Raw genomic sequence first — 16,075 nt, 5'->3', positions numbered from 1 at the left:
GGGCGTGGCGTAAAGGGGGAAGGCCGGACCGGGGGAGGGAGAGCCGAGCCGGTGGACGGGACGCCTCGCCTCAGCAAGTGGAGTGGTGTGGAGGAGCAGGGGAGACCCGCCTCGCTTGACTTGGGTGGGCAGCCGGCAGCGTGGCCAGCGCTGATGGTATGGAGAATGGAAATGGATCGAGTGGCAGTCGGCTGCTGGCTGCTGGCTGCTGCGTTGCCTGCCGCTGCAAATGGGGAATCTCATCTCAGCTGCCCACCACTCCATCATCGGTTAACTTTAACTACCAGTTACACGCATCTGGAAATACGTTTCCTGCTCAGCAATACGCATTTTGATCTCCGCCACCACCTCAGCAGCATGTCGTGAGTTAAGGCGGTGATGGTGACCGGGAGCAGCAGGCAACCACGACTACGCTTCGGTTGCCGGTTGCTGCTGACGTGTTGCTGACTGATTCGCCGAGTTCTCTGCAGATTGCCGCAGCACGTCGCATTCATCGGCGTACTATATAGTCTAGAGGGCCTCACGGGGGAGACTGTACGAGCAAGGTACCACAACCGGGCCATAGATTAAAATTCCGCAGCTGCACTGCACGGCGTCTTCTCGCTATCACCTCCGGTGGCTAGTGTGTACGCGCGAGCTGTGCGTCTGCATGCCGGCAAAGGGAGGACGACTCGACTAGCCGCCCACACACTCACCAGCCACTTGACTGATGCCTCCTGTCTTGTTCCATCCGATGGGCAATCATCTCCTATCATCTGGTTAAATTTGCCCCTAGCTGATGAGCTTACCTCCTAACAGAAGGAAACACACGCGCGCGCACAAACAATTTCAATTTTGTATTTTATTTTGCCAAGGTCACACATGTGAATGGCATTATGGCAGAGGGGCTTCAAAGCAATACCATGGGCAAAAACTGTCAAAGCATTATGGCTCAGTAAGGCATACCAGTTTCCTAAAATAGGCTAATTTTAAACGAAAACTACCAAAATGTTCGCACATGGTCTTTGTTGCTGTGGTTTCATGTAATTTTGTTTGGAAAAGTTCATCGGCAGTGTTAGAGGTCAAATTTTGCCTTTTGGTTTGATGCCCATTTCGTTTACTAAAATCGAGTCAAAATAAAATCATAATATTAGTTAAACCATGACACAGTGTGAGGTCTGAAGGAGCATCTAGGCCCTAACTCGATTTTGACAATTAATGACAACATGATCATTATGACTAACGTGTGTTTTGCAGCAGCATTAAATAAGTTGGTGCAATGATGGGCTTTCATGGTATTCTTGGACCCCCATCATGAGATTGAAATTGTATCGGTTCAGGACTAGCATGAAGACTAAGGATAAGCTAGTTCCAAGTGTCGTTTGGTGTTGAGAGATACTTGGATTAGTGTAGGTCTTTTATTTTCCTTTGGCTGTACTATGAAGAGGGACGAAGAGTAGTAGCTTGACCTAGATGAGTCCTTGAGTTGAGTGGATGCACACTTGTGAAACTAGGCACTAGGTAGCTTAATTTAAGCCTTGGGATATGATGAAGAAGCGGTGGAACTTAAAGAAATTGAATTGGACGAGTTACATACATTGAAAATGAAGAGTTGTGTGTCACCGACTGATTCAGTGACCACACTGTGTGTCACCGAATCAGTCGGTGACCACAGACGTGTGCTAAGGGATGCACAGGATCACCAGATGGTGCGATGGACACAGTAGCTCAGCAGCGAATGAGTCGGTGCATAGCGGCTGAGTTGGCACTGTCAGTGGGATATTGTGACCACCGACTGATTTGGTGGGTGCCACCGAATGAGTCGGTGCGATCGGCTCGGCTCGCGATGGGCTAAAAATGGCTCGGGTTGTTTTGGATGATAAATAACGTCACAACAATTGATACGGTGGAAGGAGTGATTGTGCACCAAATGAGTCGGTGATGTGTCAGTGACTGTTGCAAAGTTGTCCTTCGGGTTGCACCATACGGTGACCCTTTGGAGTTGTCACCTCGGTGATGGCGTTTTCTGTGCACATGAACAACAACGGCTAGTTTGTTGCCTTAGTCTATAAATACTCCTAGGGCTGGTTCATTTCAGTCCTCTTGGCACTCAGTGAAGCTGGTAGGATTATTTTGAGACCAAAGGCAAGTTAAGCACTAGAAGTGATTTGAGAAGTTCTTAATTGAAGATTAAGAATATCATTAATGCTTGGAGAGTAGCAAGTGTGCATCCATCCATCTCTTTGGCTTGTGTAGGTCAAGTGAGAGTCTTTGCTTGTTACTCTTGGTGATTGGCATCACCTAGACGGCTTGGTGGTGGTGTTCTTGGTGAGCTCTCAAGGAGGTGACTTGTGAGAAGCCCCAAGAAGTATTGTGCTCGGTTTCGAATCCGCAGATCCGGAGTGGAGAATGGATTACCACTAGTGAGCACTTGATCCTTGCGCGAATCAAGGGGGAGCTATACCCTTGCGTGGGTGCTCCAACGAGGACTAGGGGAGAGTGTCGACTCTTCGATATCTTGGGAAAAAATCGGCATTCTAACCCTCTCTTTACTTTGCGCTCTTAAATTCCACATTTACTTTCCAGATTTCAATTTACCATACTAGAGTAGGGTTGGAATTAGGTTGCAAACCTTTAGAATAGACACAATCTTTAAGAATACATTAGGGCTTGATGTTAGGTTTTAAAGTACGCAAAAATTATATTCAGGCATCAAGAGGCATCTTGACCCTTTCAAGGTCGGCAGGACTGAATGACGCAAAAATTAAACAGGGAAGCTTTAACTGATGGCACCTGGCAGTGCAGTGCTTTACCAAGTATGTCTGCTAGGGCCCAGGGCATGCAAGCAACCCACGGAAAAGTCAGAGAATTGGGTGAGTTTAACGCGATGCCAGGAAAAGGCACATGAAAACAAACTGAGGGTCAACAGGCCACATTTCTGCATGTCGCTTTCTGTCCTATCTGTCGGTCCATCTCTTTGATTTCCCCTCCTCAACCTCTCCTATCCTGCACCACCAGTTTCTATATTTCATCTTCTAAAAGGAGTTTAATTCTTTCATCGGAGAGCTGAACTAGAAAACTGCTTTTGGTCCAATATCCCAAAAAAGAGAAACTGTTCTCATATCTATATTGTTCCTGTTGCTTTTATTCGACAGTATCTGAATTACATTGAAAGGGACGGGTACTGAAGCTGACCGCAGAATACAAGATTATCCCCCTTCGATGGTATCTACAACCATGACCACAAACATAATGGAAAGGGCATAATCACAATTCACACAAAGTAAAGGCGGAAAGAATCAAGACAAGACTGATAACAGTCCCAGGAATCCAGGACACAGCCAGCAACTTGATCTGTTTGATTCAGAACTATGCTCCGTGCTCTCTGAAGAATGAAGATCACAGCCCAGAAGCCCAGAGGCGCAGGCCCCGAAGCCCAGAGGCTATAGCAGAAATTAGTTCCTTTAATACAAGGCCTCTAAATGTTCTAGGAAGAAATATCCAAAAGAAAAACACAAAATCTGAATGTGCAGCATAGTGATTTCTGATGCACCGAATGACATAGAACAGATATTTATTCAGTAACTGGGGCCTATACTTGCATTTCAGAAGAGTTGAATTGGCAATACAATTTAATTTGTGTTCTCCGAAGAACTGAGACACGAATCAAAATACAGAATCAGAATGTAGAAACAGAGAAGAACCCCCAAAAGAATGTTTGGCTGGTGTCAGGGAATGACAACCACTGCAGATACCCGAATCCGAACACAACTGACACGCTTCACTCCTCATCCTCCTCGTCCTCCTGGAAGCGCAGGTGCCTGCCTTCCGGCACCGGCAGGTCCCTGAGCATCAGCGCGCCGAGCTCCGCCCTCGCCTCAGCTGCATCCGCTACCTCCTCCCGCTCGATCTCGTCGTCGCTGTTGTAGATGAACCGGGTGTGCCTCCCCTCGAACTGTGGCAGCCCTGCCTTCCTCTCCTCTTCATCGACCACGGTCATCCTGCTCATCTCCTCGCACAGGTCATCGAAGCAGTCTTCGTCGTCGCTGTCTTCTTCCCACTCCTCCTCTTCTTCAGTGTACTCTCCTAGGTCCTCCACGCCAAGCTCTTCTTCGTCGCCCTTCTCGGAGCTGGCATGGACCTGAATGGACCAGGCCGAGGAGCTGTCGTCCTCAGGTGATGACGACTTGCCATTGCAGCTGCCAGTACTGCTCTCCTGGAACAAGACGGCCGACCCATTGGACGCGCTGGACTTCTCAGGGGAGTCGTCGAACACCAGCGCACGGTTCAGCTGACACTCGCCCAGGTTCTCCTCTGGCTGAGGTGGCGGCAGGGGAGCTGCAATGATCTGCACAAGAAGGGTAGCAGCTTAGGAACAAGTGCAACAGTAACTACTCAATGCTCAGGTTGATCGTGCTGGTGGTAAGAGGACAGAAATGAATTCGCAGTTCTGATAGGAGTGTCATTCAGAACAGGTTAGATGCAGTTAACAATACAGTGATCTAAAATAAAGCAAAACAATGCATCACCAAGAAATTCAGCAAATGTATCCTGGTGCAAAGTTACAACAAATTCAGTAACTACTCAATGGCACATGACAAGGAAGAACAATCAGCATCATTGTCAGTTTTGAACAGAGTTGGCATGACATCAGTATCATGGTGCAATTACTACAACAAAGTCAGTAACTACTCAATGGCATATGACAAGGTGGAAGAACAATCAGCATCATTGTCAACTTTGAACAGAGTTGGCATGACATTCAAGGAGCCTAAAGAGTAAAGCTAAACAAGATGCTACACAAACTTCTGCATCAGATTCAGAACAAGAAATAAACCTTTTCATAATTGAAATTTGAAATCTACTACTCAGAAGTCAGAACAGAAATCTTGGATGGCAATTCTACCAATCACGTTACAAACCAGAACGATTTTATCCTTGGGGGATTGCTGAATGGACAATTAAATTACCTGCAGCTTAGGAAGCAGCAGTTCCTCCTCCTCGAGGACGCAGGGCACCACGGGGACGCCATCAGGCATCAGGAGGCCTTCCCTGGCCGCGGGGACGGGCCCGATCTGCGGCGTGTTGGCCGGCGTGGGCGCCAGGAGCTGGGCCGGCGACCTGGAGACCCCGAGCAGCGCCTGGATGCGTGCTGGCCTGACGAGAGCCGCTGGGGCGCATCCCTGCTCCTCCTCGACCTTGTGCAGGAGCGCCTTGACCTGGCCGCGCAGGAGCGCCTCCCCGGAGCCGGGCGTGCGGCGCGGGGCCCTGCGGCGGGTCTTGGCTGCGGTGGAGGCGGGGGTCTTGTCGGTGCCGTGGAGGCCGCCCGCGGCGAGGCCGACGATGGGGGAGTCGTTGGTGATGTCGTGCAGCGCGGCGCGCGGCTGGGGCTCCCCCGCGGTGGCGTTCTTGGCCAGGGAGAACTGGGCCGCGGAATCCGTCCCCGCGGCGGCGCTCTTCTCTGCGCAAAATTGGAGAAGGCATCGTCGGGAAACACATTCAAGAACTCGTCAAGATTCAAGAAAGAGATCTCGGGGCGATCAAGAAACAGAGAGGTGAAGTTTGAGAAGAGGACTCACGGGCTGATGCGGCGGCCGCGGCGGCGAGCGAGCGGGTGATCCTCCTGGTGGACAGCGGCGTCTCCATCGGTGCTTTTCTTGGCGAGATGAGAGGAGGGCGCACGCGCGTTTGCTGGGCGAAGCGGCGGCGCGAGGAAAGAGACGGCGAGCGAGAGAGGGAGAGAGTGGGGAAGCGGGGGTGGAGACGGCGGCGGAGGGGCGCGTGGGGAGGGAGCTTTAAAGGGTTGGAGTCGTGGCAGTACAACGGTAATATGACCGTTGTCCCCGACGGACGGACGCAGACGGCGAAGGCCAGGCGTCCCCGGCGCCGCCTCGCTGCTCCCCTCCTGTACTAGCCGTTGCTTGGTTTGTTGCTGTTGGGCTGGGCTGTTGCACGGCAACGGCGCTCTTGTTCTTCTTGTGGGCCATGGGTTTGAGTCGGAAGAGGTGATGATGGGGTACGGCCGTTTCTTAGTTTGTGGGCCTGAGTGGCCTTTCGTGGACCACGGTTGAACAAACAGAACTGGTAAAGGAAGCAGGTTTTACTTCAAAAAAAAAAAAGAAGCAGGTTAACCTAGAGTTGCAAAAACTATTGCAAGGTGAATAACATGCCAACCATATCTGGAAACATGATGAAAAATCTTGCTTTGCTCGGCAATCTCGCTCACCGCAGCAAGGAATTTCTTGCCTGGCGGGGCGAGCCAATTCTGCTCTCCCGCACAAGCGAGCCTCGTTGCTCTAGTGCCGCATGTCACCACGAATCAATGATGGGAGGACACGCAAGCTCTACAACTTGATATAGAAATTTTGCTACTGGATGTTGACCTTTCTGCCGAGCTTCTGAGCTGCTAGCTTTGCTTGTCACTGTGCTGGGCAAGCAAACCAAATTACGGGGCCGTTTCTTCCCTTGCTTTGCTGGGCCTTGCCAGGCAAGGTGAGCGGGCAAGGGTTCCAAACATGCCCTATGTAACTAGAGCTGAACGCACGTACGGTACCACCCAGCCCTGGTTGCAGGTTGTATCAACATCAAGATGAGTCTAAAATGATCCACACTTCTTTCTGGCGGAGCAATTTCGGCGGCTATACATAGTCACATGATGCACTTCCTTGCACTGGATGCATTCTGACCCTACAAACTGTGCACGTGTTGGTACGCACAAGATATGTTACACTAATAAACGACACTTGTAGCCTATTTGTGCACCGAGTGCAATTATCTATTCAATCCGTTCCAAATCATAGTACACTTCAACTTTGTGATAAATCATACTTCTCTAATTTTGACCAATTTTATAAGAAAACACCAACGTTTACAACATCCAATAAGTTTTAGTAAATTCGCTATGAAAAATATTTTTATAGTGTATTTGTTTGGTACTATAGATATTAATATATTTTTATAAGTATATGGTCAAAGTAAGAACAATTTGATTTTGAACAAAGTTAAAGTAAATTATAATTTGAAACAGAGAGAGTAACTCTTTGTATGAAGTCCTGGTGCATTCTAGATGATGGCAACACGCTACGGTGTTGTTTTCCTCTTGAAGGAGTTGTCACGTTTCCCAAAAGGGCCGAGATGTCGCCTAGAGGGGGGTGAATAGGTGAGTTGATCAATTTATAAAACTTCAACCCAGTCAATAGCACTGCCCAGATCAAACCGGTCAGACCGGTTGCTCTGACCGGTCAGACTGGTCCAGGGCAGAGCACACACCAAGTGCTGCTCGAGTCCCTCTTCGACTTCTAACACCAATCAAACTTAAGAGTGGCTTTTGTAGATGATTTCTGGCAGGGTAAAGTAGTCCCTGCGACCAAGACAAGCACACCCAAGTAGATCGAAGCGGAAGTACAAGTAATTGTTAGAAATCAACAAGTGAAGCAAATCAAATGAAGACACGAGGATTTGTTTATCCGAAATTCAGATTCACCGCAATGAATCATACATCTCCGTTGAGGAGCCTATAGGAATACGAGTCTATTTCAACTCCCTTCCAACTAGCCGGGCCTCTTTCAACCACTTTCCTCGTCTCCACTAGATGATCTTTTTCCTTGAGCAAGTAAGATCGCAGCCCTCACAAACTTGCCGCTGCTCACCACACCTTAGGAGCTAGCCGGCGACGCCTAGCCATTTAGGAGGCACACCTTCAAGAGTAACAAATGCTTCAAGAGCTTTCTCGACGCGAACCACAAGTGCTCAAGCTATGGATTGCTCTTCTCAGCTCTCTAATGCTCACACAAGATCACTGTCTCAACCCAACTCAAAGATTTCACAAGAATCACTCAAGTCTCACAAAGAGAGGTTAGGGAGAGCTTTTCTGATCACTAGATAAAGTCAAATGCGTGTGTAACTAGCAGCCCACCAAGGAGGGGGTCAAGGGGTATAAATACCCCCACCAACTAGAAACAAGCCGTTAGAACTGCTCAAACTGGTCAGACCGGTTCCTAGACTTGTCAAACCGGTCTGGTTTGAAAAACTAGCCGTTACCCTTAGACCGGTCAGACTGGTCTGCCAAACCGGTCTAGTTAGCCCAAAAACTCTCAAACACTCACTCTCGGTCCACCCACTGGTTGAATGACCATTGTTAGCTGAGCTGGGACAGTTACCATACTTGAGGGTTTTCTTAAGGGTATTCTCAGTTAGGTCAACTAAGAGTACTTTTGGTGTTGTCAATAGGCTAATGTTGCATCCCTCTTGATAGTACGACATACTTATACTCAAGATCAAATATAAACACAATATCATCCACATGAGCTTGTAAGTCTTCATACATGTCATACTTAAATCAATGTCATCTTGAGGGCTCTCAACATCGCCATCATCTTGCACATCTAACTTGAGCTAGTGACTTAAGATTCTCCGTTAATGATAAGATATACTTGAATCCTTAAGTCACTCCATTTTATCAACCATAATAGATTAGATGCATTGCATTGCATCCCTCGGTAAGGTTTAGATATGATACTTTGAAACCCCCCGGATACTAGCCACTTCACCTTAGCAAAATGCACATGGTCCAAGCCGTCGCTTAACCAAAGCTTGCTTAGTCCCTCACTCTAGTATCTCGCTTGATTTCTTCACCTATTCTTGCCACATTAAGTTTAGCTTTGTTTTTAACATCAACAATGAATTCCCATTTGAAATCCTATTTAAATGCTTGTTCTTGATTGATAAAGAATATCCTATGAATTGCAAGTTTCCAATAATAAGACCAATAAGCACCACATAAGCTTATGTCCTTTTATCATATACACATGAGGTCTTGCAATGTCCGATTGTGAATATCACTATTCTTTTCTTCATGATCCCTTCACTCGTCAATCAAGTTATGACATGATTTGGAGACTTATAGATCAACTATCATAGAACATATCCCCAAGTTTCACTTCACCCTTGCTTGTCATTGATCTTTCATTTGCATTATGGGATCACACACTTACTTGCTATCTTCATTGTGAGCCATATAATACACATGAGTCAATATTACACTATGAATATAAGAAAATAAAATCCTGCTCACAATCTTAGGCAAACAAGTTAGTCCTTTAATCATTTTGTCATTCAATTCATCAAAACCCACTTAGGAGCCTAGATGCACTTTCATTTCCTGTGTCCCTACTTTGTTCTCCATGGTAAAAACATCATCACAGTCCGGACTAGCAGCGGCTCTTCTTCTTCTTCTTCTTCTTCTTTTGCAAATCACAAAGTACAGACGCAGACGCTCACATACATGTACGCACACTCGTCCCTACGAACACACACATGCAACCCTACCCCTACTTGCACCTTTGAAAGACTGAGGTGGTAAATCTTCGAGATTGACAAAGTCACCACACTCACTGTCGACGGGCACGTCGCCTACCACTAAAAGAATAGGACCAGTTAAATCCAGGAAAATGTGAACACTAGTGCTAAGTCGAGGACTCAAACCTTAATGGGTTGGTTCCACCATAAAGAACCTTACCAACTGATCTACGTTCAGCTCGTGCACATCACATCCTCTATGGAGGTGCTGTTGTGAAAAACTTTCTTTACATGGAGGTTCATGTCACTGGATACTGCTATACTACAGGTTGTCATGCTTCAATTCACTATTGGCCTTTGTGTGAAGATGAATATGGTGGTGTGCTGTTGGTTTGGTTGTCAATTTGGTAAAAGTTGACATCACGAAACAAGCAACACATGATGAATTATTGAGTTCAAATTTGAAGATTTTGTACTTCTATATCTTTCTCTATGTTTCTTCTAGGTTTCATGAGGCTTGTTGTGTACTCACTACTACACAACATATTTTTAGAGCCGGTTAACACTCAACACCCACTCCTAACAAGGGTATATCTGCATCACTGATGAAAAGAAAAGGACCAGACCCAAGACCGCAAGCATACTAAGCTTGGGGAGCCAATGACCTAGCAAGGAGCTCCTGGAGTTTAGAGGCACCTACCATACACCACGGGGTGCATTCATCAGCCACAACCTGTATAAGATTGGGAAGGTTTGGCGCTAACCCTTCATACATGCAAGAATTCTGGTGTTTCCAAATCTCCCAGGCCACAAGGATGATGAGAGAATTAAGCCCTTTTCTCAAATCATGTGGCACCGTTCTGATAGCTTTTCCCCACCAACTAGAGAAGCGAGTTGTCATCAAGTGGGCACTAAGAGCAACTTCAAGGGTTTCCCAAAAAGTTCTTCCCCAAAATTATGTATTGGGGGCTCTTTCAAAAAGTTCCCCCCCCCAAAAGATATCAACCAATAGCATATTGCTAAGAACTAGCCCCCAATATTTCAAAAATAGATCGCATCATCATAATTGGGCTCAGCCCGGTGCCTCCCTGCTCTCTCCCTATCTCATGCTTTCTTCTTCTTCCTCCAGCCGATTCGCACGCGCCTCCAATCCTCCCCTGCACCTGCGCTTGACCATGCCGGCCCGTAGCTCTGCTCCGTGCCTTGCCTGTACTTGGATTGAAGCTCAATGGTTGGATGGAGATTAATTAAAATTCCTATGAAAAGAGATGAGTACAAGCTCATCAGGGTTTACAGCTAGAGCTCGCATAGCTCATAAAAAAGAAACTCGTGTCGTAGTTACAGGAGCTCGCCCGTTCCCACGGTGGAGCACGCGAGCCCCTAGCCGCCTGCTCACCATCTCCGCCAGCCCTTCCAGCACCGTGCGCGGAGCTTGACCCCTGCCGGCCATGGCCACGCCGCTCGCGAAGCTCACAACAGCTGGCCATGGCCGTGCCGCTCATGGAGCTCACCCGACCCTGCCTTCAACTCGTGCCACACTGGTCTCTCCTTGTGCCGCGTGAGGGATGGAGCAAAACAGCTCATGGCGGGGGACCGAGGACATGCCCGCCCATGCCCACCCCATGTCGCTGGCTGGGCTACCTGGGCGCGCACCTGCTTGATCTCCTCCCTCTCACCTGCTCGTATCGTCGGATTGGGGAAGGACCACACCCCCACATATATGCGAGGCGACGGAGGTGTTTTTCGCGTCCGCATATTTTTACGGGAAGGATGGTAAGTTTTTTTTATTTTTCCCCTAAATAAGATTTTGGGGCAATTTTAAGGGAGGTTTTGGAGTTGCTCTAAAGTACCCAAATTCAGATGATTCAGGACCAAAAACCACACCTGGCTACTGAAAATGCATGAAACTAGTAAATGTTGAATAGATTCCTCAACCTGGTCACAAAAGGGACATGTAGCACGGTGGGGCAGACCTCGTGTAGCTAATAAGTCTGCAGTCCTACATCTATTGTTGATGGCTAACCATAGAAAGAACTTGCAGGGAAATAGAGCCTAGCTTTTCCAGATCCTCCTCCATGGGACGAATTTGATTGTTCCAATGAACAAGGCTGCATACATAGGCTTGATGTTGTATGTCCCTGACTGGTTAACTTCTAGCAGTACTGATCAAGAACATCCTACCGTAGATTCAACTCATCAACTATATCCCAAATTAGCAGATATTCCAAAAGCACCTGAACTGTTAGAGCTCACTTAATGTCCTTCACCCAATTCCGATTTTGGAGTGCTTGAGCCATTGTTCGTCTTTTAACTATTCTTTTTGGAATTGCCTTGAACAAGTTAGGTGCTAATTCCTCCATGGTTTTGCCATTCCACCAACGATCAGCACAAAAAAGGACAAACTCGCCATTCCCAACAATTGCTTCCATGGCAATACTGAAGAGCGCTTGTGCATTCTTAGGTACCTGGATTTGGAGACCAACCCATGGCCTAGCAGGGTCTATTTTTTGGGCCCAGAGCCAATCTGATGCGTAGAGCCCACCCAAGGAGCTCCAGGTTATGAATGCCCAAACCGTCATACTCCAGCGGTTGCTGAACCCTCTCCCATGAAACGAGACAGTTACCTCCATTAACTTGTTTTTGCCCTTTCCAAAGAAAACCCCTGCCCTTCTTATCAATAGCTTTGATTACCCATTTTAGGAGGTTCAGAACTATCATTTGGTAAACGGGAGAAGCTGTCAACACCACTCTGACCATTACCAAGCGTCCAGCCCTATTCATCAAAGAAGCTTTCCAACTTGGGAGGTAATATGCTATCTTGTCAATCAAGGGTAGAAACACCTCTTTTGTTGGCTTGTGGATGGTGAGTGGGAGGCCCAGGTAGGTATAGGGAAAATCCTTAGTTGCACAAGCCAGGATCTCCGAGGTGTTTTGTATATCCTCTTTTGAGCAGTGGATGGGAGAAGCTAAGCACTTTGTCAAGTTGGTACGAAGTTCTGATGCATGCCCAAAAATGTCCTGGAGAAGTTTCATGACCTGAAGGTCATTAGTTGAAGGTCTAAGGAAGATTGCAGCATCATCCGCGTAGAAAGACAACCAATGTGTAACCTGTGGAATGGTCAGTGGTTGCAAGAGATCTTCTCTGGTTGCAAATTGGACTAGGGAGTTTAGCATATCCATCACAAGAATAAATAGCATTGGGGAAAGGGGTTCACCCTATCTGAGACCCCGGTGATGAGAGAACAAATCCCCTAGTTGACCATTCATGACAATCCTGGTAGAAGAGATGGACATAATCAGGCAGATAAGCTCTCGCCAATGCTGTCCAAAACCCAAATACTGCAAGACTTCAAGCAAGAACGACCAAGAAACATAGTCAAATGCTTTAGAGATATCTAGCTTGAGAAGAATATGGGCTTGCTTCTTCTTGTGCAAAGATTTTACCAGCTGCAGGACAAAAAGAAAATTGTTGTGAATGTTTCTTCCCTTGATGAAGGCGCTTTGATTGGTAGAGACCAGCCCAGGCAGCAAAGGGGAGAGTTTGTTAGCCATAATCTTTGTTACCAATTTAGCGAAACATTGAATAAGGCTTATAGGCCGGTAATCCTTTACCATAAGAGCATCCGACTTCTTTGGGAGAAGGGAGATGAAGGCTGAATTGAGGAGTCTGAACCGAAACACATGTCCCCGCTGGATGGCCAAGAGAGCTGACATGATGTCAGCCTTGATGATGTTCCAGCAAGATTTGTAAAAGTGGTCGGTGAACCCATCTGGACCCAGTGATTTATCAAGTGGCATGTCCTTGATAGTTTCCCATACCTCATCCTCTGTAAAAGGATCATCAAGAGAGGAGAGGTCATGCTGTTGAACTCCTAGAGCAACAAGGTCAAGGGTATATTCCTTTTCCTCGGGGGAACCAAGCAGGTTTTCATAAAAGTCCAAGACAGCCAACTGTTTGTCCTCCTGAGAGGTTACCAACTGACCCCCCCACCTGAAGCTTAGCAATGAAATTTTTCTTTTTTCTGTACCGAACATGCTGATGGAAGAATGATGTATTTGCATGCAGAATGAAGGAGGCCATGGAGGCGGCTATTCCGAAAAATAGAAGATAATAAGTTAGATGTCGATTACACACCTGAGGTTGGTAAGAACTGAGGGACAATGCCCCCCTCACTGGGCCCATCAGCGAAGCAACTACTACTTAATCGGGCGGTTTGCTTTCGTGCAAGGCCCCTGCTGCTGGAACAGGCGGTTGTCATTTTCAAGTAAACGCCCCACCCTAGAAGGAATTCTTGAACGCAGCCTGGATATGGTTCGTTCAAGAGAGGCCAAGCCGAGACAGTGGAGCTCGAGCTTTTTCTGCAGCCCTTCCTTACCTGCTACAAGGTCTCGGGACTCTGTTCCAATTTCAATCGGTGGATGATCACCTTCGCCATTTCCAGCTGGAGCATAATGTTCCCAACCTTACATTGCCCCCATTTTTGGAGCCCTTTGCTGAACCGCTGCAGTTTGAGAAAGAGACCCACAACCGCGCAAGTACTCGCCACGGGAGCATCCCAATTCTGTTGAACTTCTTCAGTAAAACCTGGTATCTTTGTCCAGAAACTTTCAAAATGGAACATTCGCTTGCCATAAGTGCTGACCTTCAAACAAAGAATAAGGGTGCAGTGATCTGATACTGCCGCAGCCACACTTGCAGGATTGAATTAGGGAAAATCTCTTCCCAGCCAAGGCAACAGAATGCTCGGTCAAACCTAACAAGGGTAGGGGAGGATCTTTCATTAGACCAAGTGTATTTGCGCCCCAAAAGTGGTATTTCTTTGACTTCCATATCATCTAGAAAGCACCTAAATCTTCCCATCATAGCTCTATCCAGATTTGCACTATTTTTGTCAATATATTGATAAATGAAGTTAAAATCCCCAGCTACCAGCCAAGGCCCGATGCACAATGACTGAATATCCCGAAGCTCCTGCAAGAAAAGAATCTTTTTCTCATCCTCCTGCGGCCCATATACTTTGGTGAACCACCAATTGCGCCTTTCTTGTTCAGCGAAGTGAACATAAACTGAATAAGTGTCTACCCGAGTGGCAATATCCAAGCAATTAGAACACCACCTGCAAATCCATTTTCTTGGACGGACCATGCTGTCATCCGCTCCTGGAAGTCGAATACAAAAAGAAACATGACCGAGCCACATTGCAAGGCCCACGCCCACTGGAGCTGCCTACCCACAAGGACCACGTTGCCCCCACCGGAGCTAGTCACGCTCACGTCAAAGCCAGACGTGCCACACCTGTGATGGTAGGGTTGCCCCACGCTTACTGCACCACCTATCGGATCTAGCCACCCTGCATGCCTCCCGCATCGCCATCGAGAGCTGCTCCATGCTGGCCAGAGCCTAGGCTGGCTGCATCTGCCATCGTGCACGGCTCTGCACTGGCTAGGGCCCCCGCCGTCAGTGCTGGCCAGGGCCTCTGCTGCTAGCACTGCTAACTTCCCATGTGCAGCCGAGGGTAGGTGTGCCTAGACCTGAGCAAAATAGGCCCGACCCAACGGCCTGGCCTAAGCCCGACGAGCTAAGCCCGGCCCGACACTCATTTAGGGCCGGGCGTGGCGCTAATTTTCGCGGATCGAAAAAAATGGGCGGGCTCGAGCCTAGCCTGAATAATAAAATGAATTAAATTTAAACAAACAAATGGTGGGTGACCCAGCCCGAGTCCAAGCCCAGCCTGAATCGGGCCCGATTTTGTTGGCCTGGTAGAGTTAATGGGCGAGCTTGGGTGGAGATTTTGGGCCCGAAGAAACCGGATGTTTTGCCGGCCTGGCCCGAGATTTGCTTAGGTCTAGGTGTGCCCACCGCGGGTGAGCGGCCTCGTGCCAGTCGATGCACCAGCTTGAGCTGCACCCAGCTGGCGACCGCCCACCGATGCCGTCGTCTCCGCAATGCATCCTGCACCGCCATGGTCGCCTGCGTCGTCGTGGTTGCCTACCTCACATGCACCGTGTTGAATGGGAGAACAGGGACACTCGGGAGAAAGATGAAAGGATAAGGCGAACTAAGGAAGAGATAGCAGTTAAGAGAGAGAAGAGAGGAGAGGGGAAGAGATGGCAGGGGAGAAAGAGATAGGGGGAGAGAAAGAATCTTGAATCAGCACGACGTCAAATTGTTCATGATGATTTTTAACCGCACCTAGAAACCGATTTCTAGGTGAGGGTGATGTCATCACCCATGTTTGATGGTATCACCCGCTCCTGAAAATAATCACCATTTCCAAGAGCGGGTGATGGCATCACCCGTACCTGAAAATATTTATTTTTAGGAGCAGGTGATGGCATCACCCGTACCTAAAAATTGATTTCTAGGTGCGCATGGATTGCTACAGTGCGTAAAGACATTTTTAGAAAATGTTCATCTTTTCATCCACTCCTATAAAAAAGATGCCGCTCTTACAAAATTGAAATGTCCTTTGCGACATGAATGTCAATTGTGGTATAATGCACTTTCGTTAGAGGATGTCTGGAGTCAGATTTCTTCTATTATCTCATAAAGCTCTTTATATGCTATTTGAAAAGGTGATTGAGGGGGGAAATACCTTAGGGGGCACATGTACTCATGGGTAAAAATATGTAAATACGTAATTGAACTAAACTAATGAAGAGCGTCAAAAGGATGAGAGGCAAAGTACCACGCATCCCAGTCTACGGTAGCTTTGCTTGAGATACTCTGATGATGTTCTATCACTTCGTAGCACCTATAGCTGTTACACAACTGAGTATGTCCTGAACTCCTGGTAAC

At 47.7% G+C, this 16,075-nt stretch overlaps 1 protein-coding gene across 1 annotated transcript; it reads right to left on the bottom strand.

The window, feature by feature from the left end:
* Nucleotides 1–3,536: 3,536 nt before the first annotated feature.
* LOC101764587 lies at nucleotides 3,537–5,757 on the bottom strand. The gene is made up of 3 exons (XM_004983483.3): nucleotides 5,559–5,757; nucleotides 4,950–5,440; nucleotides 3,537–4,327 (listed from the first exon to the last, which is right to left on the bottom strand). Exons 1-3 carry the CDS (start codon nucleotides 5,623–5,625, stop codon nucleotides 3,761–3,763), a joined length of 1,125 nt encoding a protein of 374 aa, XP_004983540.1. The 5' UTR covers nucleotides 5,626–5,757; the 3' UTR covers nucleotides 3,537–3,760.
* Nucleotides 5,758–16,075: the final 10,318 nt, after the last annotated feature.

Source organism: Setaria italica, chromosome IX (assembly GCF_000263155.2).
Source record: "Setaria italica strain Yugu1 chromosome IX, Setaria_italica_v2.0, whole genome shotgun sequence".
Lineage (NCBI taxonomy): Eukaryota > Viridiplantae > Streptophyta > Magnoliopsida > Poales > Poaceae > Setaria > Setaria italica.
The sequence above is the reverse complement of the archived record's forward strand: the minus strand, read 5'-3'. Positions and strand labels throughout refer to the sequence as shown.

Bases quoted from the DNA above. Each gene is read 5' to 3' on its own strand.
- LOC101764587 (XM_004983483.3), bottom strand. From the start codon at position 5,625: ATGGAGACGCCGCTGTCCACCAGGAGGATCACCCGCTCGCTCGCCGCC. The intron at 5,441-5,558 runs GTGAGTCCTCTT...AATTTTGCGCAG, and splicing joins CGCGGCCGCCGCATCAGCCC to AGAAGAGCGCCGCCGCGGGG. The intron at 4,328-4,949 runs GTAATTTAATTG...CTTCTTGTGCAG, and splicing joins TGCTGCTTCCTAAGCTGCAG to ATCATTGCAGCTCCCCTGCC.